The sequence below is a fragment of the Aspergillus puulaauensis genome, chromosome 1 (assembly GCF_016861865.1).
Source record: "Aspergillus puulaauensis MK2 DNA, chromosome 1, nearly complete sequence".
NCBI lineage: Eukaryota > Fungi > Ascomycota > Eurotiomycetes > Eurotiales > Aspergillaceae > Aspergillus > Aspergillus puulaauensis.
The window spans coordinates 5,416,689-5,442,316 of NC_054857.1; the positions used below are offsets into that span (position 1 = coordinate 5,416,689).

Below are 25,628 nucleotides of genomic sequence, written 5' to 3' on the forward strand. Positions count from 1 at the left end.
TTGTAACACACTCTCCAAGCTTCTCCATGACAAGGTAATGCGGGGCTGCTCAATTCTCGGTTTTAAATTGAGACGCGCCCCAAATTTAGTCAATGTCGCCACTAACTCTCTCTTGCTACACCTCACTTGCTATCCAGGATGGGTTCAAGTATCGTCCGCGTTGGTGTGATCGGTTGTGGTGAAATTGCCCAGGCAAGGAAGCTTTAGACGTTTAACTCAGCTCAATTTTTCTAATTCACATATAGGTATCACATATTCCAACATTCAACTTCCTGTCCGACTACTTTGAGGTCACCTACCTCTGCGATATCTCCACAAAAGCCCTACAACACTGCAAGCGCAAGGTGGCCGGAAATCCTCCCAATACCACAAAATCCGCCGAAGAACTGTGCAGCTCATCTGAAGTCGACGCGGTTCTGGTTTGCAATGCATCTGCTTATCATACTGAACATGCACTGCTTGCCCTAAAGAACGACAAATCGGTCTTGGTCGAGAAACCGCTCACAAGCTCATACGAAGACATCGAGAGGCTCCAGGCTGCGGAAAAAGCTTCCAAAGGCCGGTTGATGGTGGGATACATGCGACGTTATGCACCTAGCTTCCTTGACGCCATCGCAGAGATTGGAGGAATCTCACAGATTCTATACGCCCGAGTCCGCGATATCATCGGACCCAATGCAGTATTCGTTGGACAGTCAGGAACATACCCCAAGCGTTTTGATGATTACGCCCCCGAAGATTCACAAGCTCTACAGGATAAGGATCGGACGGCTTCAGATGAGGCGCTAGCTGCTTTCGGAGTCATTGCCAATGACGAGACTCGCCGGATGCTGATGCTATTGGGTGGATTGGGGACACATGATTTATCTGCCATGCGAGAGGCTATTGGGATGCCAAAAAGCGTAAAAACTGCAGTGCTGAAGCTTCCTATCTGGACAGCAACTTTTGACTACGGGTCATTCCCAGTTGTCTATGAATCCGGGGTCAATCAAGTCCCTATTTTCGACGCTCACATTGAGATTTACGGGCCAGACAAGATTGTCCGCATCAACTACGATACCCCATATGTTAAAGGGTTACCAACTACAATGACCGTGCGTGAGAAAACGACCGGCCCGCGTGGGGAGGAATGCTACCAAGAGCGCAACGTGCGAACCACGTACGAGGATAACTATACAGTGGAGTTCAAGGCGTGGCACGAGTCTATCGTCCACAGAAGTGAACCTAAAACAACGATCGAGGACGCCCGACAGGACGTAGACCTGATGCAGATGCTGCTGCGTGCGGCTTTCCCAAGTGAATGAATTATAGCTTTTTTAGATTCAATGGCAATAGAATATTCATGAGAACTTGAAATCGAATCTACTGTGTTCAAAATTCCAAATCATATCGAGATCGTCACTGTGCATCGATTTGCTTGGATGCATGGGAAGGCCGACTCTCCCCGCGACCAGGAATCCAACCTTGATCCTTCGGGGGGAGACGGCATCGGAACCCTTGCCATAGACTCCACCTCTCTGTTCAATCATTCATGAATCATGCCTTGCAGGCCTGAATGTGTGATTGACCATTTCCATTTACCGTAAGGTCGTCCAATTACCCCACGGGGTGCCGCTCGAAGATACCCCGGTTCACCCCCAGACACCACGGGGCTTCAGGTTTCGGCTTGCTCAGTCTCAACAACTGCCATGGAGGCCGTGGACTAGGAACTTAAGAAGGCTGTTTTCTCGCCTCCGACCACTGTCCATCTTAGGCGCTCAACTCGAATCTTTCTTTTTACATCTATCATGGCCTACAAGGACATCCAAATCAGGTCGGTTGGCCCTGAACTGGCCAGGGTGCTTCCCAACGACGACATTCCCTGGTATCGAAAGCGACACCTTCTCCGTCTCAATTTCGCCCTCCTGAGTCTCTTTCTCCTCTCCGCATCCGATGGCTACGACGGCACCCTGATGAATGGTCTGCAGGCTCTTCCTCGTTGGCAGGAGTTCATGAACAATCCAACCGGCGCATGGTTGGGCTTTGTGAATGCTGTACAGAATCTTTCGTCCTTCGTCCTCTATCCCATTGTCGCTTGGTGCAGTGACCGGTTTGGAAGAAAGACGACTCTCGGGATCAACTTTCTGTGGCTTGCTCTCGCCGTGGCCCTACAGACAGCGGCAAAAACTCCCACAATGTTCGTTCTAGGCCGGTTGTTCATCGGCGGCTCTGCTTCATTTACTTCAGGTTCCGCTCCAATACTCATGGCAGAAGCTGCCTATCCCACCCATCGAGGTATCATCACGGCCATGTTCATGTGCGGCTGGTATGTCGGCTCGTTCCTTGCTGCCTGGGTTACATTTGGCGTCCGCAACACCCCCGGCAACTGGTCCTGGCGTATCCCATCTCTACTCCAATGTGCCATTCCCATACTCGCCTTCCCAGGCTTCCTCATGGCCCCCGAAAGCCCGCGATGGCTCGCATCAAAAGAACGTGTAGAAGAAGCCCGTGCATTTCTCGTCAAGTACCATGCTGGCGGCGATGAAAACTCACCTCTCGCCAGCTTCGAACTCCAAGAAATCATGAACTCCCTAGCAGTTGAAGCACAATACCGCAAGTCCTCCTCGTGGCTGGATCTGCTCCGGGGCCGTGGAAACCTCCACCGCTCCTTCATCTCAGTCACCCTCGGTATCTTCTCCCAATGGAACGGCGTCGGGATTGTCTCATACTACCTCGCCCCCGTCCTTAAAAGCGTTGGGGTCACGTCCGTAACAAACCAAACCATGATCTCTGGCTTCCTCCAACTCTGGAATCTCATCCTTTCCGTCAGTGCAGCCTTCAGTGTCGACCGCTTCGGCCGCCGTCCACTCTTTCTCGCTTCCAGCGTCGGCATGCTATGCTCATACATTATTATCTCAGCTCTCTCAGGGTCCTTCGCAGAAACAAATATTGCACCAACGGGCATCGCCGTAATCCCATTCCTCTTCATCTACTATGGCTTCTATGACATCGCGTTCACGCCCCTCCTCGTATCTTATATCTGCGAGATCTGGCCGTTCGACCTCCGCGCGAAGGGTCTAGCGCTGGGAATGAACAGTACCCGGGTGGCATTATTCTTCAACACATTTGTCAACCCGATTGTTCTTGATGCAATCGCGTGGAAATATTATATCGTCTACTGTGTTATTTTGGTGATTATCACAGTCACTATATGGTTCTGGTATCCGGAAACAAAGGGCCATACACTGGAGGAGACGGCCGCTCTGTTTGATGAGGATAAGAGAGCAAATAGGGAGAAGACTATCGTGCCTTCCATTGAGGAGAAGGGAACCGCTACTGATATTTCGCACATCGAAAAGGCGTGATATATATGAATCTTCTGACGGCTCTCTCTTATAGAAATACTGTTCGACCATAAAAACCACTAGCGGTATTAGGCCGTCTTTCTAATTGCATTATATGCCAACATCTCTTACGGTATAAAGAGCATTGGTATATAGCAGTTTTATCCTGCGAGGTGCCATGGTATCAGTCTACAGTATGAGAAAGGGAAATACATTGTCAAGTTAATTTACGACAGAGTATAACCCGCAGTCGCGGTTGTTGTCTCCCTGGCTTTCTCCCCGAATCCATGGTGTTAACTATCATATGCTTTTACCGATGCAGATGCAGGCAAAGACACAATCCCCGGTAGTTCTTTCCAAAATCAAAATGTGTGCATCGCACTTTCCCCAATTGATACGTAAACACCGAAGCAGTCGCACTTTCCTTGAATCTTAAAGTTAATTTTACTTCCTATACAGGAAGGAATAACCTACCTCCTCGGGCTCTTTCCAGCTCTAGTTCCAACCAGTAAAGATAGAAGGGACGGAGTCGGTCACTCTTTCCCAATTAAATGGGTATGTTTTTCTACGTAAACCTTGTAGCACGTACATCTACAGGCGAACCATTATTGCGGTGCCCTAACTTGGAGTTTCTGTGCCACCTTAGAGTCACCCTGGCACTGATAGATTAAACTAAAATTCCCGAACACATCAATTAAGGTCTTGTGGTCTAATGGTTATGACATCAGACTCTGATACATATTAGAGTCACATCTGGTAATCCCGGTTCGATCCCGGGCAGGACCTCTTATTTTTTGATCATTGGGAGCACTGCTCTAAGCTCCAATGATCTTTTTTTGCTTATCGACTGGGTCGTTTTATTATCAATCCAAGTAACGCTTAATTAAATAAATGGCTTTTCTAAGTCCGCGAGGCAAGTGCCAGGCATGAACTACGGTATAGTAGCCAGCGGAAAGGCGAGACGGGAAGGACCGCCGCCCTTCTTTTCCCCTTTCGGCTGCGGTTTAGCCCTATCTCAACAGTGTATTTTCTCCCGGCGACCAAACATCCGCCGGTCGTATGGTTTAATGGTTATGACATCAGACTCTGATTTATTTAGAGTCATATCTGGTAATCCCGGTTCGATCCCGGGTACGACCTCATATGGGTTTGCTTTAGTTTGTTTTTGCTTCAGACTTTGGAGTTGTGGGCTGGTGGTTGGTGGTGATAGATGATGGCGGTGCGGTATGAGATTCGACCACGCTTGCTCCAGAGTAGATATGTTGCCCTGATCCTACAGCCGGCAGCAATCTGCGAGATGTCCTACCTGTAGTTTTTCATGCAGTCTCGCAAGGTCAACGTTGACAAGGTGTGCTGCAGATCATTGACCGATATTTAACAGACTCGGAATGCCCGCTGCGCGAGAACCAATGTTATAGTCGCTAGTGAAAGTGCAGCTTGTTCAGTGCAGCTTCGTCTCATGGGTCGATTGTAGTATGCCGTTAGGTATTCCTTGCTGCGAGTCTGGTTCCTCAAACTAAAGCGTAAGCCCGGCAATTGTCTCTGTGGGTGATAGTACTACGCCAGATTAGGGCAGGATGTATTGGGGTGTGAGGATGAGATGAGGCTGGAATTTGCCGGGGGTGCCCGCTGTCAGGCTACCTGGAACAGTCTCTCATAGCGCCGATGTGAGCACAGCTAGACGTAATCAGTCGGCATGTGGTTGTGGTTGTTGTCAAATACCTAGTATACCTTAGTATCTGTCCAGTTAGGAAAGCTGGCCCCGCGTTTTCCTCGGCTGGTGCAAATATTTGGCGCAATGATGCGGCCCTGCCATCTCCAAATTATAGCGCCTCAGTCTTGCCGTGGCACCTCTTGGCCGCGGTGCATTCTCCGCAAAACGTGGTTTGAGTCATCGGCCATTCTCTGGGACGGCGATGTCAAACCCCTGCGGGGTGTTAGATTTGGGGTAAAGGCGATATTGCTCTCCTCTCCAGGTTGAGGGACGAAGGCGTGGAGACTGGTGAGCCGGTTGGGTTCGGAAAAGCCAGGGCCGCTACAAACAATGTGCTTGTTTTTCCGAGGGCTTCGCTTTCCAAGACACGCCCACGCGTCATCTTCAGGGATTCTTCCCGTGTTTGAACTGATTTATTTGTCGTTTTCCGTGTTCAGAGAGGCTCCAGGTTCTTTTTGGCCTGTATACACTCGGAAAAAACTTCAACAATGTGGGTTTCCGCTGTCGGGTAGGATGCTGACCATTCGGGGCATGTAGAAAATGTCGCTAGATAAATCTGATTCCCTGATTAGTATTAATCGGGACTTTGAGGTGGTTTTATTCTTGAGGGCCAATTGCGTCTGGTTTTGTAGGTTGGTAAGTGTTTTGTAGATTTTACTGGGCTGTAAGAATTATATACAATGGGATTTGTACATATTTCAGAACTCTGGAAGGTTTCCCCTCCTTCCAAAAAGTGACATTATAAGGACTCTGAGAAGAAATGGATTAAAATAGTTTTCAAGTTCATGTTCAACTTAATTGGCCAACCTTCAATTGAACGATTGTTGCTGTGGATTATTGAACTGACAAGTGAATAGACAAGCTAAGAGCCCTGTTGGGCGTGGATTTTGTCTTAGACTCATATAGTCAATTTTTGAAAAAATAATAACCAATCAGGTCTTGTGGTCTAATGGTTATGACATCAGACTCTGATACCATAATTAGAGTCACATCTGGTAATCCCGGTTCGATCCCGGGCAGGACCTCTTCTCTTTTTTTTTTTAGGACTTTTACCCCGTGTATAACCAACCTGACAAGTTGAAAACCTCGTTAGTAGGTAGAGTAGGTAGTAATTGGGGGATTACAGTGTACAGTGGTATTCACAGGTGAAGATTTCAAATGTATGATGCATAAGCAACTCATGTGAGTAACTATTGCCAGGGACCAACAGAGTGCCAAAGTACCTGAGCGAGTACGTACGTTCCTTGTAGATCCCGGCCGAGAATCACAGCGCCAGGGGAAAGGGAGTGGCAGACCCCTTGTTGTCTGGAGTTCCGCGGTAGGTATGCCGCACACCGCAGTGCTGGGCCCCTGGGGAGGAAAGTCCAGAAGCGGGATGGAGACAGTCTGGACCGCAAGAGGCTCACGTGGGAGTCTGAGCTTTTCGATCCACCTTCTGGAACAGCCCCGAGCTCCCAGCTGGAAACAGCGCTGATCCAGGAGTCCCACGAAAATCCTCCGGCGAAGCAACTACAATGAAGATCCCCTGCGATTTCTCAGTCGCATGACCTCTCCTGCGAGGGTCGAGATTATCGTGCTGACAATTACCCTGCCCAACAATAATCAGCAATGCTATCAGCGATGAGATCTCCCGTGACGTGTCCAAACACCACTGCGACAGCCATGGAATTGGCTCCAGACGTACGTAATTATCTGAGTATTATTGCATGAGAGCCACCGTCCGGTCGCCAATGCTTGGGCATTGAATGCAAGAATGGTAGGCACAGCTCGTGAATGGTGGGAGCTGGAGCTTGAGACCGAAATGTGGGGTGTGTTATGCCACCTCCCCCAAGCCACCAGTCGAAACAGAAAAAAGAAACACGAGTGACGAGATTATTCACCACTGGGACTCGAGCTCCAGGTAGTAGTGTTCTCCCACTCAACGTTTCTTGATTGACTACGGGGCTGGGCGGGATCTCCGCAGAAGGTAATCCGAAGCGCTGGCAGTTTGCCTGTCTCTCCGATCCGTTACCGGATTTGTGAGATCAGTTCCAGTTCCTGATGTATGGATGGGGTCATGCACCCGAACCTGTTCATGTGAGCGTGAAAAAAAAACGGACAGCGCGAAAAAAGGTACGACAACAATTGACCTCGGAAGCTCCTTGCCTCTGCCTGGTTACGCCATCTTGAAACGGTCACCTGTGAATTCGGTCGAAGGTGCTTATATCCTCCCTATTTATCCAGCGCGCCCTCCCCCCTCTCTTCTCGGCTCTCTATAGTTTCCCCTCTTGCTTCTTCCCTGTCATAATCGACTCCTTCCATCCCCTCCCCCTCACCGTCTCCACCGTTACTTTGAATCGCGGTTCTCGCTGCAATTGCGTACCTCACACTCTCACCAACACATCAGATCCGAATTTCCGAGGTAAGCTTCCACCCTGCCATTGAATAAGGACAGACGTTCTATTTCAAGTCCACCGGAGGCAAGCCCAGATCATGAAACAGAGGCTGATGGGGAGAGATCAACTTCGCAGGACACGCCAAAGGTCTCCACTTTTTCCCCGCTGGGGCCGGACTGAGCATTGATCCATTGTCAACACCGTGATAGTGTCGCTGGAAAAACCACGCAATAGCCGGATTCTTCGCTTGGAGTATTATTGCCCAGACTTGCAAGGAAAAAGCGCGTGCGCAAACATATAAAGGAAGGTGTTCCGGCCTCTTGGACGACTGTCTTCCATCTTCCTGGTTGCGCGTTGCAATTATAACGGCGCTCTACTGCATATCGTCCTACCCCACCACCACCTCGAGCTCCAACGTCATTACAGTTTCCCCGGACGCTGATCTCCCAACTGTTCGCCATGGCGCAGAGTACGTTATCTCCAAGTCTCCTCTTTCTCGCATTTGCGATCCCGGTCAATGCTCGTTGGCATTTCCTTCCTGTCAACCCCACATCGCTCCCCCTCCCCGATCACCATGAAGCCAGATTACTCCACAAAATATGCCAGAACTGAGACCGAACTATGCGCTAACGCTCCCCAGCAAAACACTTCTTTTCCGACCCCACTCATCTGGTGCACACTGCGCTAAACTCCCTGACACTCACAAACCCTTCTCTCGCACTCGACCATGAGCACAAGGTCATTTTCCGGCGGCCCGAAGCCGTAAAGAAAGGAAAGGTGGCTATTGTTACCGGTGGAGGCTCTGGTCACGAACCCGCTTTCGGAGGATACGTCGGCCAGGGCCTCTGCGATGCCTCTGTGGCAGGGACTATTTTTGCTTCTCCATCTGCAGAGCAGATTCGCATTGCCGCGATGGAGCGCGTTAACCATGAGAATGGAGTCCTCATCATCCCCATGAACTACACTGGCGATGTTCTGAACTTTGGTATGGCTACAGAGAAGTCCCGGGCTGCCGGTATCAGCACCCAATTCTTTGCTATGAATGATGACGTTGGTGTTGGAAAGCTGAAGGGAGGCAAAGTCGGCCGCCGTGGAATTGGAGGTGGTATCTTTACCCTGAAGATCGTCGGGGCTTTAGCAGAGTTAGGGTAAGTTACTGCCGTTGCTGCTACTTGTGTGTCTGATTAGCATGCTGACATTGTCTAGTGCCTCGCTTGACCAAGTCTACCAGACTGCTCAGCTAGCAAACGCCAATATTGTTTCAGTGGGTTCCTCTCTGGAGCACGTTCACGTGCCTGGCAGAGAGCCCTCTGATGACCACATCCCTCACGGCGAGGTTGAAGTTGGCATGGGTATTCATAATGAGCCAGGATCTCACCGGATCAAGGCCACGCTTGTGGAATTGGTCTCGACAATGCTCCTTCAATTGCTTGACCACAACGACCCTGACAGAGCCTATATTACTCGTAAGCCGGAAGACCAGTTTGCGCTCCTGATCAACAACCTCGGAGGTGTCAGCACCCTCGAACTGTCGGGTATAACCGACGAGGTCTATCGCCAGCTCAACAAAGACTACAAGATCAAGCCCGCGCGAGTCATCCAGGGCACATTCCTCACTAGTCTTAACGGGATGGGTTTCAGTATCTCATTACTCAAACTCGCAGACACAGGGCTGGGCCCTGGCAAGTCCTTCCTTGAGCTCCTCGATGCCCCCGCTGAGGCAATCGGCTGGGCCGCCCCCGTCAGCCCCGAGAGCTGGGAGTACCGAAACAAGCCGGGAGTTGAAATGAAGAAGGTCAAGGCAGCTGAGCAGCCACCTAGCAATGTCAAGCGTACGTCATTTCCCTTTTTAACTGTCCGACTCCGAGCCATGTTAACATGAGTAATAGTGGACATCGCCCAGATTCGCAAAGTCCTCAATGCTGCCCTCAACAGCGTCATTAAAGCAGAGCCCCTAATCACACGCTACGACACAATTGTTGGAGATGGAGACTGTGGCATTGGCCTCAAGCGTGGCGCCGAAGCCGTCCTCGCACTTATCAACGATACTTCTATCGACTTCAACGGCGATGTGATCAACACCATCAATCGCATCGTAACAGTCGTCGAGAACACCATGGATGGTACCTCTGGCGCCATCTACGCTATCTTTCTGAACGCCCTCGTCCACGGACTACGTGAACAAGACAAGGGCTCTTCAACACCTGCCGATGTCGACGTCTGGGGCTCCGCTCTGAAGTACTCCATCACAGCCCTCGGAAAGTACACACCTGCTCAACCGGGCGACCGAACCATGGTAGACGCACTTGTTCCCTTCGCTAAGACGCTTGCGGACAAGAGAGACGTGCATGCTGCTGCCAAGGCTGCGGAGGAAGCCACCGAAGCCACAAAACACATGAAGGCCTCGCTTGGGCGTACAGTGTATGTTGGTGGCGAGGAGGAGTGGGTTGGCAAGATTCCCGACCCTGGCGCATACGGACTCAAGGAGTTCTTCAACGGGCTGGCAAGTGCTCTGTGAGCGAGGCTAGTTCGAATGGCTTTGATGAACCAAATTATAAAACTGGCTTGGCCTGGCAGGCGCTTTCTCAAGTATATATTTTTACATAATTTTTCGTTTTCGTGGGTTGTTATTTAGCATAATTTGATGATGCCATGAGCGGATTAGTAAATGAATAAACTCCAGGTTCAATTTTATTACATCCATTTTCTCTCTTCTCTTTCGTTACATCAATTCAGCAACTATACTCGATCTACTACTCCCCAAGCAAGACCAAACAGTTATCGACCCATTGTACCACGGTACCCGAAAGGCCATCATGAACAATTGGTCCGCAGTCAAAAGACCCACGGCTAAACCAATGTCGTCACCGGAAACAACGGTAGAAAAATGGTCTAGATTTTCCAAGGTATAGAAGTATACGTCGGAATATCAGACCAAGGGTCGAAGAGCGAGGGATCGTATGACCGGATCAATAGCCCAGAAAGTTGTTATTTTCAATACTTTTGATTTTTTAAAGTTGTTAAATAAAACAATAAATAAATTGGAGATTTATTGATGTTGTTGTTCTGCTGTCTGTTGTCTTAAACAGGGCCTGCTCTTTGGTTAGGTATCCGAAACCACCTACAGCATAAGTACATCAAATGCTTTTCTCAGGGGACCATGATGTTAAGTCCCTGGTACTAAGCTTCTGATAAAAGGTATGTAGTTGGTACTTGGTGCTTTTGAGCATAATCTGATGAAGCCGGGAACCATACAAAATGCTTTAATGGCTTGCATTAGTTGCTTGGATGAGGGCGATATAGCCAACTGATGGCAAGAAGTAGATGTGTCAGTAGAGTGCCCATGCCCTTTCTTGAATTTGAGTCTGCATAATAGGTAAGTACGTATTTGGCTTTGTTCTTTGATGTTTTGAAGTAATCCCCCAGGATTTCGGGATGTTAAGCGGACCTGCCTTGGTTGGACCGTTTATTTCCTTCCAATCATGATGATGGAACATAGAAGTTAGAACTACGGTTGATGATGGAACTACGGCAGAGGCAGGTGCTATATTGGCCTTGGGTCCAGAAAGCTTCAAAGTCAGCCAGCATGGACAACATCACGTGAATGTAAAAGTTTAGGCAGACGAGGCAGCCTGGATGAGTGGTTAGAGCGGCCAGTTGCAAAGAAATCTACGATGGTTGCTAAAGGAGAGTGCATGGCGCAATGTTCGGCTGGCTTGGATGGGCGAGACGTTTGTCTTACTACTCCTGAGTGCCGGGTGAGTTGATGGGTGCTCCCCGTTGAGACCGGGGTTGGCACTGAGAACTAGGTTTTTTGCCTTCGTCTCGACCTGCTGATAATCGACCCCTCCACGAGTGGTTTGACAGTGGACATGTGGCATATGCCTGTTGCGCTGCTCAAAGGGTGGTGAGAGATAATGTAATGTCTGGATATAAAGATGGGCGTCTTCTGACGATGAAAAGCCCGGTCGCGCTGATGAAATGAGGCATGGATGATGGAAGAGCACGGAGAGATTGCTTTTCTGGGATAGAAACCACACTTGGTGATGGATATAGATGGAACCAAGCGTTGTATACGGATGCCGCGGTATTGGACGAATAAGCGGGATAATGGCGCAAATGAAACTCAGATGACCGGAAGGACCGGAATACGAGACTAGAGTGAAAAGAAGCGAGTTGGCTCTTCAAGTTGCTGAGTGTGGTGAGTGGAAGAGACTGCGATGAGGTTGCAAGTCGGAGTTGGTATGGCCTCATGGAACCGGAGGGATATGAGTCATCTGATATTGCATGGTTAATACAAAGGAGGGGTAAGCCTCAAATCCTGGAGGTCTGCGCCGGCCACTGGCAGTATAAGAAGGGGGGAACGGAACTCGATTGCTCTTGTCAACTTCAACCACCTTCAACTGGCGTTGAAAGTTGCAGAGGTCTCCCACGTTCAGGCCAAGGCTTGGCGGCTTCTTGTTTGCCGTGTTTGTTTATTAAGCTCACGTGACGAGCCGCGTATGTGGGGCAAGCTCCCGCAATTCGCGAATCGCGGGCGTTCAGTTTGGCGGCGCGTCGTCCAGTCGCGATCTGCTGGAAAGCTTCACGTCTTTTATGCAAGGGCGTCTCTTCAATCTTCCCCCATTCATCCATTTCTCCCAACCTCTCCGCCGTCCCTGCTTCCCGAGCTGCAGCTCCTCGACGTGTCGGATGAAGAAGAAAAGAAAGACTGGCTCCCCTCCCTCCTAGCTTCTTCACCGCTTCCTTCTCCCTTCGCTGCTACCTCGTCCCGCGTTTACATTCCTGAGATCGCTCCTACGACCTCGTTGCATACCGCTGCACTCTCCCGGTCGACGGACGTCTAATTCGCTCGGATTTGCCGATTGATAAAACATTGTGGGATTCGAACCTGGCAACCTTGCTTCGGCCTTTTTCGCTCAATTGTGGCTGTCGTTGGACGCATTCTTATCCATCTCGTGTCCCTCACGCTCCGAATTCTCCACGCCCACACAACCTTTAACACACGACCAACTTTCACTTAATCTATTGGTTTAGTCCTACACCTGGTTACTGCTTATGAAAATTATTTAATATCTGGTGGGATGGATTCTCAGGACGGGATTTCCGTCCGGCCCATGAGGCGTAAGTTTGACCTTGCTACCGTTACTTCGTGGGACGTGCTAACCAGTGGGCTTGGAATCTCTAGTAAAGGTACTGTATACATTCGATAATGACAATAAAACGAATTGCTTGGCCCGATGGCCCCATCTCCTTGACATACAGACCGCCGCCTTGGATGAGAAAACTCAGATTGGAGTGATCGAGCTCAAAACCTGCATTCAAGCCATTGTTTCTGCTAGGTAGGTGTTACGGCTTGGCAGATGCTTGAGCTGTCTGCTAACTGTGTATTGATTAGTCCGGAATTGGTCGCACAGCTGGGTCAGGATTATACTGTCTACGCCTATGACTATTCCGAATATGAGACGCCCCTCGTCGGACAGGGAATGCTATCATGGGTTCTGGCGTCATCGTCCCCAACACCCAATGCACCGGCACACCAGTCAATGACAATGGTAACGGGCCGTGTTTGCAAGAACGTGCTGGGTTTGTTTTCAAAGGGTGCCCAGGAAACGCTGGAGGTTAAACTGCGCTTGGTGCCTGTACCGACGGCGATGCAAAGCGAGTATCTGCAAAGCATGCAGAAATACCGAGAACTAAGCAACGTTATTCCGCACGAGTTCGATGCCCAGACATGGTCGGATTTCATACGCCAAAACCCTGACGTGATGACACCTACATCCCAGGCCACAGTCCAAGCACCATCTCCGATGGACCATTCCGCGATTGAAAAATTCCACCAGATTCTCAGTGCAGGCTCCACGCCAAGGGAAGCGATGTCGATGCCCACTCACCCTCAATTTCGATCCACATCCCCTGTACAGTCCAATCTCAGCACAGCAAGCAAAGTCCAGACCCCAGGGGGTCAATTCCAGCCTCAGCAAGAACAGCCGCCATCACGACCATCATATTTGGAACGGAGCCAGAGCGACGTTATCCGCCCTTCGTCTAGTGCTTCCATGCGTGATGCTGATTTTCAGGCATTTGCAAGCTCCGGCCGTAGGGATTCGATACAGTCGGGTTATGGCAGTTGTGACGAATCGGGTGAACAACAGCCACGGAAAAGAGCAAAGCTGTACCGAGCTGAAGCTCCTGGAAAAGCAGACCTAAATATCGAAAGACAGCCAAGCTCTTTGAGAGTGGCTGCCAGCACCGCAGCTTCTGTTCGGATCCATCGCCCGACACCAATCAACCCTCTCATTTCAGCGGCTCAGAATTCAGGCGAAGAGCCGGTCCGGCCGCCTACTCCCATTTCCGACATGAACAGTTTACCCCGCCGTGCACGCCCTCTTCCAAGCCTCCTTCGGGAATCATCAATCCAGAGCAACACTCAATATACCTCGCCGTATCCCATGAGCGATGACCATCCCTCGGTAGAACCGACTGCAACATCGCCCGGGGAGACCCGGTACCAGGGTCTATTTGAGCCATCCTTCAGTATGCCCTCTTCTCCACCGGTTTTGGATTACGGGTTTCCCACTAGATCTAGCCCAGTTCTTCCACCCATGGCGGCTGATCTGGATTCTGGATTCATGAGCGGTGGTATTGATGAGCTATTGGATGATGAGCTCGGCCCTCCACTTGACGGCAGTGCAAGGCCCGCATCAAAAAACACGACCCGATCAAAGCGAACTGTTCGCTCGGCCGCTCAAGCCAGCTCCCCCGCCAATGTCATTGAAATACCCGATACCCAACCTACGAATCATTCTGCCAGCGAGGGGGCTCCAGACCAGCAGTCGCAGCTACAGAACCAAGCCGAGATTCTTCCTGCGAGTGAAGTACCCACTGAGCAGCAAAAACAACAGCAACAGGCCACGGAAGTTGCGGTTGCGCCTCCTCGCGCTTCTCAAATAGCCTCACGACCTTCTTCACGACCTTCTTCGCGTGCTAGCGTGCGACAAACACACAAGCCGCTAGCTCCAGCTCCCATCTCCCAGAGTGAACTGGAGCAACTTCTTAGTGCGATTCCCGCCAGCGACCCAATCGCTGGACAATGGCCAGCACCCTCCAGTGATATTGGCACAGCTGAGACTCCAGGCCCGCAGCTCACTAGCGAAGATGGCAAGCTTCGCAGCGGGGCAGGAGCCAGACGGCTGAAGCAGGTTAAGCAAGTCCAGGCACGTCTCGAGAAGTGTATCCGGGACGGACAAGTTCCGCCATACTGCGAGAACTGTGGCGCCATCGAGACACCTACCTGGCGCAGAGCGCACTCCAAGGAAATCAAGGGCGGCGAAGATGAAGCAAATGAACTCGCCAAGGACCCACTGGTGTTTTTCTGGCGAACAGTCGATAAGGATGAACAGGAAAAAGTCATCAAGTTCAAGATCTACAAGAAAAGCCTGGCGGACGCTGATAAGGATTTTGCTCAAGTCTTGCTTTGCAACCGTAAGTGACAACACCCACTATAAAAACTTCATAACCAGGCACTAATCTTCCCAAAGCTTGTGGTCTTTGGCTTCACAAGTTTAGGTTTATGCGTCCTGAACACAAATGGAACAAGACTAGTTATAAAAAGAAGAAGCGACCCCCGAGAAACCGGAGGGGAGGCGGCCCACTCTCGACCGACAACCGCAACCGAAGCGAGTCATCCAAACCGGACGCATCGTCACCTGGAATTTCGGACACATCGTCACCAGCAGCTGACGATGACGCCACCCCCTGTCCCGATAACGACGTCCCCAAAACCGGCGAAGACGATGATTCTCAAGAGCGACCAGCAAAGCGCCGCCGCGCAAATAGCGCGGAGCCCCGGAAGTCATCTGACACGGCAGGAAGCCGCTGGCAAGAGAAAGATGCAGCGGAAGCGCTTCAACGGGCTATTCAGTCTAGCCCGGCTAGAAATCTTGCAGTTCGCAATGCTTCAGCCCCGGGTGAGAACAATCTTACTCCCAAGCCAGTGAGGAGAGTCTTGTTTCCTAATTCACAGAACGAGGGGGGTCCTTTGAAAGCATTAGGCCAGTCAGTATTAAACAGCCCTAAGCGAAGCTCGCGAATCTCCAACATCCAGGAATCAAATAAAGAATCCCGCGAGAAAGAAAACCAGGCTGCAACTGGCCTGGACCGGCTTTTCGAGAGTCCCTCGTTCGAACTTGACATGTGTGTCAGTCCCACTCCCAAGCGTCGAAACCAACGCCTGAATGTTGGGGACAAACGGCACTCGCTTCCGTCCATCTCACCGGCTGCTAAGTCTCGAAGAGATGGGGCTCCGGATACCACCCCAACTCGACACTCTGCACGTCGGCTCCAACGTGTCCAGAGCAGTCCGGGATCTGCGTCTCGCCAGAATCGAACGCCTGGGCGATCTCGTTCTAATTTCCCCGACCTTCCCGAATTGTCTGATGATATCTTTGGCACAGCGGCATTCCAAGGAATGGACGATATGATTGTTGACATTTTCTCGGACGATGTGGCACTCAACACGGACTCATTATTTGGGCTCGACTCTAGGAACTCAACGCATAACAACTGGAACGATTGGCTCCCATCAGATTGCATTTCCCCATCCAGGTCAGATGGAAATCAGAATAACGAAAATTCGACGGACATTATAAATGCGCTCCTGTCCGATCCCGGTCTTCAGAAGGACATGTTTCAGTACCCGGACCCGAGCGCCCTTGACTCGGGTTTCTTTAGTTCCGATGCTCTTCAGGCTGGAAGAATGGTGGTTGACGACAAAAATGATACGCCGGCAGATCAAACCTCCGGCAATTCTGAGCAAGTTTAGGATCATGATTTACGAGTTTCTTACAGTTGACTTACTTTGTACTTTCTTTTATCTCGACATATTTCCAGCGAAGGCGTTTGGGGCATTTTCTTCTCGCATCATACCACGAAAAGCATAGAGCTTCGTGATATTTATGGGTGACGGCAGCATTCGTTTTTATTTCACATTATACCTCGGAGCAGTTGGGATATGATTTGTACCACTCTCCCGAAGCAAATATTACAGATGCAGATTAGCTGTATACACTATTAAATACATTATCATATCATGTTGAATCTATCTTTACACTTAACCACCACTAGTAACTGTATGAGATTGCATTGTTGCAGCGGTCGCCTGCAATACGAGAAATCAATACGACGACGACGGCTTTTTTTTTTTTTTTTTTTTTTTTGTCAAACAGTCAATGCTGAATTAAATCCACTTCTGCCCATGTCACTCCAAAGAATTTACGATCCACACAATCAAATCCCGCTTTCCGTCCATAACTAGGGTATATGAAATCGCAACAAATTAAGCTGCCACGTATTGTTACGCAAATAGCAGGCAGCGTACATTTGTCGCAGACTTATGTAAGTATTTCCATCAAATCTCCACAAAGCAGGAAGATTGAATCTACTCAGCCGAATCGTAAAAGATGGGCTTCAGCTTATGTGTCACATCGACAACTTTCTCGTAGATTTTATAATCTAAACATTTGAAAGATATGTTAGTTATCCACCCATGATAAAAAAATACCCCATATTAGGTATGAGAAAAGGAACAACAAAGCGCCTAGAAACAGAAGATAGACATACCGCAAGAGGCAGGATTCCCCCAATCCGTCGTTGCAAGGACCCGAATTCCAAGACCCTATTATCATTCCCATTAGCAACCCAAAGCAACTCAATCTCCCTCTACTCAAGATACAGATGTAGCTTGACTGGACATACCTGACCACCCTCCACCTCCGCAACCTTCCCAACAACCTCAACAAGCTTCCCCATCTGCAAATGCGAATCGGGCTTCAGAATAAGCGTAGCCTCGCCGTGGGATCCGCAGGTGATTGTGGCTGTGTCGCCGCGCAGCGCAGATACCGTTCCGAGGAGGCGCACTGGTGGTGCGGAGCGCGAGCTGGAGGTGGCGGGGTTGAAGGCGTGGAGGTGGGACGGGAGAATGCGGGGGGTTTGGAGAGACATTTTGTTTTCTTGTTTTGGAATCTAATGTGGGAGGTAGTCGGCGGTGTTGTTTGGCGTCAGGTTTTGTTAATTGGGAGGGAGTGGTGTATTGGTTGTTGAGGTTCTGGTTGTATGTTGGCGGGGATGAATCGGAAATTGAAACGCGTGAGACTGACACGAAGACACGTGATCCATTTACGCTTGCCAAGACTTTGGCGGAGTTATCGATTTCGAGATTTGAGATAGCTACATAGCAGCTGATAGCTTCAAGTTTTTGAACAATCTATGCGCTGTGGCCCAGCGTTGGATTATACCTTCACTTTTCATATTTACTATTCATATCGGAAATAATATTTCGCATTCATGTTGGATTGATTTCTTTGATAATCTCTTTTCCCCATCCTCCATATCCTCGCATCCTATCTCTTCGTGACCAAACGCGAAAGCGAAGTAAAATACCGCCACAATGCCGCCCCCATTCCCGACCTCACATCGCGGCATGACCGCGAATCCTGTCAGACCTGGCCGATACCGACCCGGAAAGGCAGTCGCCGAGGAACCGTCGTCTTCAGAAGAGGAAGAGGACAACGAAGAGGAGCTCCGCGAACAGGAACGGAAGAGACTAGAAGAGCAAAAACGGAAGCAGAAAGCCGCGCCGAAAGCGACTTCGTTCCCCGGGGCTAAGACTGTGACGAAGGGGGTTAAGGATGTTAAGATTGAACAAGAGGAGGATGATGAGGAGGGGTTTGTGACGGAGGAAGAAGAGGAAGAGGAGGAGGACTCGAAGGGAGGCGTGCCGGTTTCATCAGCTGAGCCTGTAAGGCAGGTCTCAAAACCGCAGAAGGAAGAAGAGGAGGAATCAGAATCAGAAGAGGAAAGTTCAGAAGAAGAAAGTAGCTCAGAAGAGGAAGCTCCCCGGCGCGTCCTTCTAAGACCTACATTCATCAAAAAAGACAAACGAGGCAACGGCCCAGCAGAATCACAAGGTGGAGTTGGCACAGGCGCTGATTCCATAGCGGAAGCAGAGGCGCGGGCGGCCCTACGACAAGAAAAGGCAGACGCGCTGGTTCGCGAGCAGATCGAGAAAGACGCCATCGCACGTAGTTCAGCAAACAGGGCTTGGGATGACGACGAGACAATGGCCAACGAGGAGGCCGCTATCGACGACACAGACGGGAAGGATCCAGAGGCGGAACACGCAGCTTGGAAGCTCCGCGAGCTCAAGCGCATCAAGCGCGAGCGTGAGGCGATTGAGGAAGCAGAAAAAGAACGCGAGGAGATCGAGCGCCGCAGGAACTTGACGGCCGAAGAGCGTGAACGGGAGGACCAGGAGTTCATCGCGAAGCAGAAAGAGGAGCGCGACGCCACTCGTGGTCAGACCGGGTACATGCAGCGATACTTTCACAAGGGTGCGTTCTTCCGTCCGGAACTGGAAAAGGAGGGTCTCGACCAGAGAAATGCTATGGGTGCCCGGTTCGTCGACGATGTCTCCCGGGAGACACTACCGCAGTACATGCAAATCCGTGATATGACAAAGCTAGGAAAGAAGGGTCGGACACGGTACAAGGATCTTCGATCGGAGGATACTGGGCGCTTTGGAGATGACTTCAGTAACAGACGTCGTCCAGATGCTCCCATTGGAATCACGGATGAGCGGTTCATGCCTGATCGTGGAGATGACCGTCCTAAGGGTCCTACAGGTGCAAATGCTTCTGCGATGCGCGAGAGGCGCAGGTCACGGTCTCGATCACGGTCCCCAAGACGGGACCGGAACCATTCTTCAGATAGACATCGTCCTGATACGAGCAGTCGCAGGAAGCGGAGCCCCTCACCTTACGAAGACCGAGACAAGCGGAGACGAATGAGGAGCGTTTCTTAACTCATTCATATGTAATTTCTATGGCGTTGATGTGTACATTAAAGCATGGGCAGCTTCGGTTATGATGCATGAAATCTAAAAGGTTTTTCTCAATAAGGTTCACTCATATTTCCACTCCCACAATGAGAGAAGCCCGTGAGGGCTCTGGGTATATTTTGCTTATAAAGTGTGGTGGATCGAGTTCACCCACAGGCATTAAAGCGTCTTGTAGCAGCTCTTTTCCTTCACCGTCCATTCCCGTGTATAGGTGCTGTATATGGTCTGTTACCCTTTGGCTGTGAAAGAGTTGTATGTCGTCCTAACTGCGCCTTCGACAGATCAATACCGGCCACGGTCACAATTCCCTCGCCCTCATACGGAATATGTTGGTTAAACTCCTTCCACGCGATACCCGTATTAGGGATCCCGTAGCCACTTCACTTCAGCTCACCGTATTTCAACTCATGCCAATTATTTGACACCTGCCCGCTCGAGAACCTTCTCTCTCTCCATGACACTCTCGCCGAACCGCAAGAGGAAAATAGTCCGACTGGGCCACAATTCCGTAGGCTGATTATGGGCTGTGACTTTGGCCTCGAAGCCACATCCGTCACACACTCCCTCGATTATACCCGCCACAAAGGCTGCGCAGTTAAGTTGGTTCATCTCCTTGGGAACACTGATATATGTGTTTACAAGTGGGTCATTATCTGTAATCATATATTCGTTCGGCGTGTCCGGTGACACCGAGTGTTCAAGAGCATCCGCGGGACGGTTGAAAAGGAGTCGCCAGAGGGGTCCGTGGATAAGATGTAAAAGGGGTAGGACTCGGAGTGGTCTATTAGGTGGTGATGCTGAGGTTGAGGAGCTTGAAAGAGCAGATGAGGAAGAGCTAGACATTGTTCGGTAGAAGAGGAGATCGAGTAAACGGAGGCCGAGGGGGTATCCTTGTTCGTTTAACCTGGTATTGACGTTAGTCTTGTGCTAAGGAGATGGAATTGGGAGGCTCACCGTCTCTCGAGGTCTTGTATACCAGTAACCCTCCTCTGGGCGTACGTAACCATCTCTCCAAATAGAAAGGCGAAGCTCGCCCGGCTGGATTCCGCATTCCTGCTGCGATTTAGGTGCCTATCGTAGATGGTTTTGCGGTTTGATGGGACGCGAAGTCCAGGAGTTGTCTGTGTCGGAGTTTGGACCTGTGGTTGCTGAGGGAGCTGCTTCTCGGTGGGGGTAACAGTTGCAGCGCTGTGCACACTGCTGCTCATAGACACGATGGAGGAATGTCGTGGGGGGTGCGACATGGTGTATCGAGCTAAAGGGCGGGGGGTGAGTGGTCCAGCAGACAAACGGGATGGGGCGAGCAGGGTTGTTTCGTTTCAATTGGGCGAACTATACGCAGAACATGGTGGCTTGGTCGGATTCACAAGGCTGGATAGGACACTCTCAGGAACAAGATGGCTGGCGTCGGCCATAGTGGGTTGGCGGAGTCGTGGCGGAGTTCCGCTCTCACCACAAAGACTACGGCGCACCACAAACGCAGTTTGCGCGGATTGGGGCCGATTCTGTCTCAGCCAATCCACGTCCAATGACCTTGATCGCCCTCTCTCTCTTGGGCACCTGTTGAGGCTAGGTGCTGGGGCGGTGCCAAACATTAATAGCGCTTGTTAAGTTGTTATGGTTCGGTGTGCCGTGATCCGGATGGCCGAATCAAAAGGGCTGTTATTTATTAGCCGTCGACGCCCGGATTCCTGACGACTCAGGCGGATATCTCTCTATAAACCAGGCGTACTCAAAACGATGATGGATCGACTATACGGACTACTCACCGGGAAGACCCCCGAAGAGGTCCAAGCCCGCAAGCAGCAAAAACAGCGAGCCAAGGCTCGTCGCCAGCGTCAACGAGAGCAGCGCAATCGCGAAAAAGACCCGATGACTGGGTGGAAAGCAGCACGTCCATTCATGGGCGTACTGGGACAGTCATGGAAGCCTTAATTCAAGGAATTAAGGCGACTCGTGACTGCCACGAAAATCCAACGAGATCAAACTGTATGTTCCCACAATGAATATAGGGGGAGAAGAGGCTAATAAGCACCCAGTCCCGACTTACGTTCGACGGTTTAAGGCACAATACCTCGTGAGACGCTCATGCGACATCATCCAGACCAAAGACCGAAGTCCTTTACCACGCGTCTGGCGATGGAGCTATGAAGTGAACTGGGTACCCGACGGACGGCTCAACAATACTCTCGGTGGATTTCATACCATAGCCCTAACGACGGCAACGATCGCCGAAATATCAAGGAAGCACCGTTAACGTTGTGCTCTGTCCTGCCGCTGCATGAAAGCTCTGGACCGGCGGATTAGAGGCCAAGTTAATCTGGGCTTCTGCCATCGAAGAAACCAAGGCCAGTCCCTTGAAAGATACATACTCCGTGCTATGCAGACTGTCTCCACCACGCGCTAGATTGGTATTTACATCGAACAAAGAGCTAAAATTTCCGATATTATACAATGCTACCTTCGTGTTTTCCAGACAGGCTGCTTCACAAGCAAGGAGTAACCCACCACACCAACTGGTGCCCTGCGTAGTTCTGTTGTACGCAGTCTGGTATTTCTCTTGTAAGGAAAGCACAGCGGAGACGCTGGAACCCATTGTTCTTTCCCCAAAGTCACTTCGACTTGTTATGGTGCCTTCCGCTACAGGCAGGTGGTCGGCAATACCTACATAGTACCTCCTAGATCGCACCTTCCCAACTAGTTTGTTGTACATCGCTCTTTTGTACCGTGTAAAGAAAGTTCTCACATTCCGAATGTTTTCCCTTTTTGCGCCTTTTTATAACAAATACTCGGTGTAATCCGTCTAGTTAATAAACTTGGGTATAATACAGAGCCTGAACCATGGCATATTCGAACGTTCTCGCGCCGAGAAATAAATGCAAGCCTAGACAACCCCCAACGGCCGGCTATCCCACGTATCTGCCATATCCCAGCCAAATTTTTTCAACGTCGTCATATCATCGTCTGCATCCGGTAACCCAGATTCGCCAGAAGACTGGCGCTGAGAACCCAGATTTTGCGAGACCGTAGGCAGACTATCACTCCCGGCCTCCTTGCAAATACTCTTCTTCAACAACGCCGTCCAATGATTCGAACTCTCCCCGCAAACAGCCAGGACGTAAGAAACCGATATGTACCGTCGGTGCAACTCCCATCGCGTCGAGCGCAGTACATGGTCCAGCCATGTGTATACACCTTCGCTGTAGGGGTCACTTTTCGTACTTGTAATTGATGAGCCTGTCGATGTAAACGCCAGCTCGTCCGCCATGGTCTCCGTTAACGCGACGAGGAACGAATGATGCCCTTCTGTAATCATCTGGAGCAGCGGATCCCATTTACTGATCGTGTCCGTTAGGGTGTCACCAAGCCTATCAATTAGAGTTAGCATCTGCAAGGAAAGATGGAGAGAATACTTTACGCACCGTCGTCCAGCGGGCACAAGCCACCCTTCTCTCAACATAACCCCTGCCAACACACTCTCTGCCCCTCTAGACTCCTTCAGAATCCCTACAACCCTCGCCGCAGCACTCGCCAAGTCCATCTGCACCCTCCTCTTCTTCCTCGACAGTCCACCCCCAGACCCGACCCCCTTACCGTCTGTAGTCGCATGAACGAGCGCCCCCACCTGCCCAAGTACCTCCCTTACCAGCTCCTCCAGCTCGCCACCAAACGAGGCACCAGAAAACGAATCAGCTCCCACCCCTCTCCAATAAAACCCCCACAACCACTCCAACGACCGGGCCGTCGAATCCCTCAACACCGTCAAACTCGGCAACTCGCGATGGGTAGCCTCATGCCGCAATTCCACAAACGAAGCAGGAAGACCGAGGTCCAGCGCGCGAGAAAACATACTCTTCTTCGCGCCGTGCAGTTTGTTGTCCACCAGCCCAGTTACAAATCTATATATACAGGTTTAGTCAAGTGAACCGCAGAGAAGACTAATAAGTAGGTAAGTGAGTAGAGTACATACCGGCAAAACGCCGCAGCGTAGGTTGCCCTGATCGAGAAAACTGAGTTCTTGCTCGCATCATCGTGCAGGATTGCGTCTGTGAGAAGGGCTGTGGCTTCCACGGCGTGCGGGAGGTTGCCGCGTAGTTTCCAGGCGGAGACCTGTATGTATTCAATTAGCACTGCGTATTTGATTGATGATTTATAGCACGAGGGAAAAGTAAGAAATATAGTGAATGTTGAAACATACCGTAGCGCAGGCCTTTGCGCGCATATCCGGCCCGGTATATTCAGGTGCCGGGTAGAATTGGCTCCGCGCGGTGAGGAGGTCGGAGTGGGCTTTCCATGGGGTGAATATTACTTTAGACATCTTTGATTTTTGAGTTTTTCCCTGGAGGGTATCTTGGGGAGGGAAGATACGTATATACAATATATAAAAATGCCCGTGGTGATTTTTTGATCGGGGAATAGTTTTTCCTTCCGGATCTGGTTTTATTGGGCTTCGAACGGATGTGTTCTCCGTTTTCTTTTCTTTACTCCATACTTAGGCTGGATAACTAATGTAGCTCAATTTCTTGAATGGTGGATTGTGATCACTTGGTATTGACACTTGTTTAATACAATTAACGCCGTCCAGTTCGGGGTGTCCGCCCTTGCCTATGCTATTCTATGCCATGCTGTTTACCCAGCTAAACCGAGACTCCGTGCTATGCGAGAATGAAAAACGGAAATAAAAGGGGTGAAAAAGAAAAAGAAAATAAATCTAAGGTCATTCAAATCCATCCGTACCCGTAATTCATGCAAGATGGAGCTGCAATGTTGAAGGAAGGTCGGTAATCGCCCATAGAGGGTTGTTCAAAGTCGTCATCAAAGAAAAAGGACTTTTGCACCATACTCTCAGCCGGTTTAGTCGGTTGCTTGCTCGCATTTTGATGCGAGTGCTGTTGCTGATGTTGACTTGCGCAGTCCTGGTTCAATTCTGGTTGGTCGTCATCGTCATAATCTGCTTCATTGTCCGCCTCGTTATCCGAAGACGGTGTGAACGTCTCTTCCAATTTCAGCCCCTTGCCATTCATTCCTTGCAATGGTTCATCGGTGAATGCGTCTGGGTTGTTGTAAAGGCCCATTCCGACGAGCTCATCTTCCGGGTCAGGCTTCTCTAACGCGGACATCGGCTGCGGATCAGCGTCGTCACTGAATTGTTGAATGGGAAGGAAGTCAGGTGTGGCTGGTTCAGTCAGGCGTCCGGACGATACACTTCCATAGTTTGAGGGTGGGACCCCTACGGATGGGACGCTCTGGTTGATTGATACCATATCGAATGGCCAGTCATTTGAAATTGGTTGTGCAAGGGTTGATAATCCCGGGTGCGACCCGTCGAAGAAAGTGCCGTCTGCTTGAGGGTTGTTGATTTGTAAGAAAGATGTGTCTTGGAGGAAAGGAAGTTGGTTTCCAGCGGTGGGAAGAGTCATCTGCTGCGAAGTTGGAAACTCCGTTGGGGCGAATGATCGCAGCATAGAATTTTCATCATTAAAGGCACCACTCATTGGTTGCTGTGGCTGAGGGCAGGCCTGCGTAACTGGGAGATTAAATGTGTTTATCGTCATAGTTGAAGGATCATAGTGCGATGGTGGTGGATATTCCGGCTGCCTTGATGCTGGGTGCCAGCTCATAGGTCGTGAGCGGCGTCCATGCTGGACAACAGATTTGAGCAGAGCTGCACTCAGAGAAGCCTGATAATCCTGGTTGGGCAGTTGGCGATACATAGGCGAGCTGTGCATCGTGGTGGTCCTCCGCCTGCCCGTAGAAGAAGGACTGTTCCCGGCACTACGGGGTTTGGTGATACGCCCGCTTAGCCTGGGCTTTGGGAAAGCATAAATGAAGTCTTGAAGAGTGGCCGGAGGCACACATGGCTGGTTATCCTGGGCCCATTGCGAGCCCGCAAAGGTCGCACCAGGTTGTGAGTAGTAGTTCATGAGGTGGAAGGCGGGCGAGTCAGCGCCGGAGAGGGAGCGTGGAATAGAAGGAGAAATGGGGAAAGAAAAGAGGTCGCAAGTAGAATAAGACGTTCAGTTGTAGCTGTGTTGATAACCAGACATAGTTACCGAATGTGTTGGGAGGCGGATCAGGAAGGAGGTATATATGAGCAGGTAGCATCAAACATGGGTAGACCCATGGATGGCTGCGGCAATATGCAAAGGACCTTTAGCTTCACCTGGGGTTCAGACTTCACAGTCAAGATGACACAGGATGGTCACCAGCAGGCGCTTGAGGCAAGGTACGAGAAAGCCAGGACCATACAAGTCGCATGTAGGCCAGCGCCAGGTTAAGTACGAACCTACGAGAAGGGACGGACTATTGGGCCAGATCAT

The 25,628-nt window shown here is 50.5% G+C and overlaps 9 protein-coding genes and 3 non-coding genes across 12 annotated transcripts; 8 read left to right on the top strand and 4 right to left on the bottom strand.

Annotated features, from left to right (window-relative positions):
- Positions 1-138: 138 nt before the first annotated feature.
- On the top strand, positions 139-1,304 carry APUU_12135S (Gfo/Idh/MocA family protein; the record flags this gene model as incomplete). Its single annotated transcript, XM_041698303.1, has 2 exons — positions 139-192; positions 246-1,304. The coding sequence occupies 2 exons, from the start codon at positions 139-141 to the stop codon at positions 1,302-1,304; spliced, it is 1,113 nt and encodes a 370-aa protein (XP_041551501.1).
- Positions 1,305-1,787: 483 nt separating this feature from the next.
- APUU_12136S (uncharacterized protein) lies at positions 1,788-3,344 on the top strand (the record flags this gene model as incomplete). The annotated part of the gene is made up of 1 exon (XM_041698304.1): positions 1,788-3,344. The coding sequence occupies one exon, from the start codon at positions 1,788-1,790 to the stop codon at positions 3,342-3,344; it is 1,557 nt and encodes a 518-aa protein (XP_041551502.1).
- Positions 3,345-4,021: 677 nt separating this feature from the next.
- APUU_t10017S lies at positions 4,022-4,109 on the top strand. The gene has a single exon. It is a non-coding gene; the product is annotated as a tRNA-Gln (tRNA).
- A 267-nt stretch (positions 4,110-4,376) lies between these two features.
- On the top strand, positions 4,377-4,463 carry APUU_t10018S. The gene has a single exon. It is a non-coding gene; the product is annotated as a tRNA-Gln (tRNA).
- Positions 4,464-5,972: 1,509 nt separating this feature from the next.
- Positions 5,973-6,062, top strand: APUU_t10019S. The gene has a single exon. It is a non-coding gene; the product is annotated as a tRNA-Gln (tRNA).
- Positions 6,063-7,871: 1,809 nt separating this feature from the next.
- APUU_12137S (putative dihydroxyacetone kinase (DakA)) lies at positions 7,872-9,930 on the top strand (the record flags this gene model as incomplete). Its single annotated transcript, XM_041698305.1, has 4 exons — positions 7,872-7,881; positions 8,053-8,560; positions 8,619-9,244; positions 9,302-9,930. 4 exons carry the CDS (start codon positions 7,872-7,874, stop codon positions 9,928-9,930), a joined length of 1,773 nt encoding a protein of 590 aa, XP_041551503.1.
- Positions 9,931-12,496: 2,566 nt separating this feature from the next.
- APUU_12138S (putative GATA transcription factor (Ams2)) lies at positions 12,497-16,236 on the top strand (the record flags this gene model as incomplete). The annotated part of the gene is made up of 5 exons (XM_041698306.1): positions 12,497-12,536; positions 12,601-12,754; positions 12,811-14,897; positions 14,954-15,382; positions 15,467-16,236. 5 exons carry the CDS (start codon positions 12,497-12,499, stop codon positions 16,234-16,236), a joined length of 3,480 nt encoding a protein of 1,159 aa, XP_041551504.1.
- Positions 16,237-16,851: 615 nt separating this feature from the next.
- APUU_12139A (putative ssDNA binding protein Ssb3) lies at positions 16,852-17,414 on the bottom strand (the record flags this gene model as incomplete). The annotated part of the gene is made up of 3 exons (XM_041698307.1): positions 16,852-16,925; positions 17,034-17,088; positions 17,169-17,414. The coding sequence occupies 3 exons, from the start codon at positions 17,412-17,414 to the stop codon at positions 16,852-16,854; spliced, it is 375 nt and encodes a 124-aa protein (XP_041551505.1).
- A 445-nt stretch (positions 17,415-17,859) lies between these two features.
- Positions 17,860-19,272, top strand: APUU_12140S (microfibrillar-associated 1 family protein; the record flags this gene model as incomplete). The annotated part of the gene is made up of 1 exon (XM_041698309.1): positions 17,860-19,272. One exon carries the CDS (start codon positions 17,860-17,862, stop codon positions 19,270-19,272), a length of 1,413 nt encoding a protein of 470 aa, XP_041551506.1.
- Positions 19,273-19,722: 450 nt separating this feature from the next.
- TRS31 (trafficking protein particle complex subunit 5) lies at positions 19,723-20,552 on the bottom strand (the record flags this gene model as incomplete). The annotated part of the gene is made up of 2 exons (XM_041698310.1): positions 19,723-20,212; positions 20,263-20,552. The coding sequence occupies 2 exons, from the start codon at positions 20,550-20,552 to the stop codon at positions 19,723-19,725; spliced, it is 780 nt and encodes a 259-aa protein (XP_041551507.1).
- A 1,640-nt stretch (positions 20,553-22,192) lies between these two features.
- On the bottom strand, positions 22,193-23,626 carry LAS1 (rRNA-processing protein LAS1; the record flags this gene model as incomplete). Its single annotated transcript, XM_041698311.1, has 4 exons — positions 22,193-22,676; positions 22,731-23,207; positions 23,279-23,418; positions 23,507-23,626. The coding sequence occupies 4 exons, from the start codon at positions 23,624-23,626 to the stop codon at positions 22,193-22,195; spliced, it is 1,221 nt and encodes a 406-aa protein (XP_041551508.1).
- A 403-nt stretch (positions 23,627-24,029) lies between these two features.
- On the bottom strand, positions 24,030-25,232 carry APUU_12143A (uncharacterized protein; the record flags this gene model as incomplete). The annotated part of the gene is made up of 1 exon (XM_041698312.1): positions 24,030-25,232. The coding sequence occupies one exon, from the start codon at positions 25,230-25,232 to the stop codon at positions 24,030-24,032; it is 1,203 nt and encodes a 400-aa protein (XP_041551509.1).
- Between the last annotated feature and the right edge of the window lie 396 nt (positions 25,233-25,628).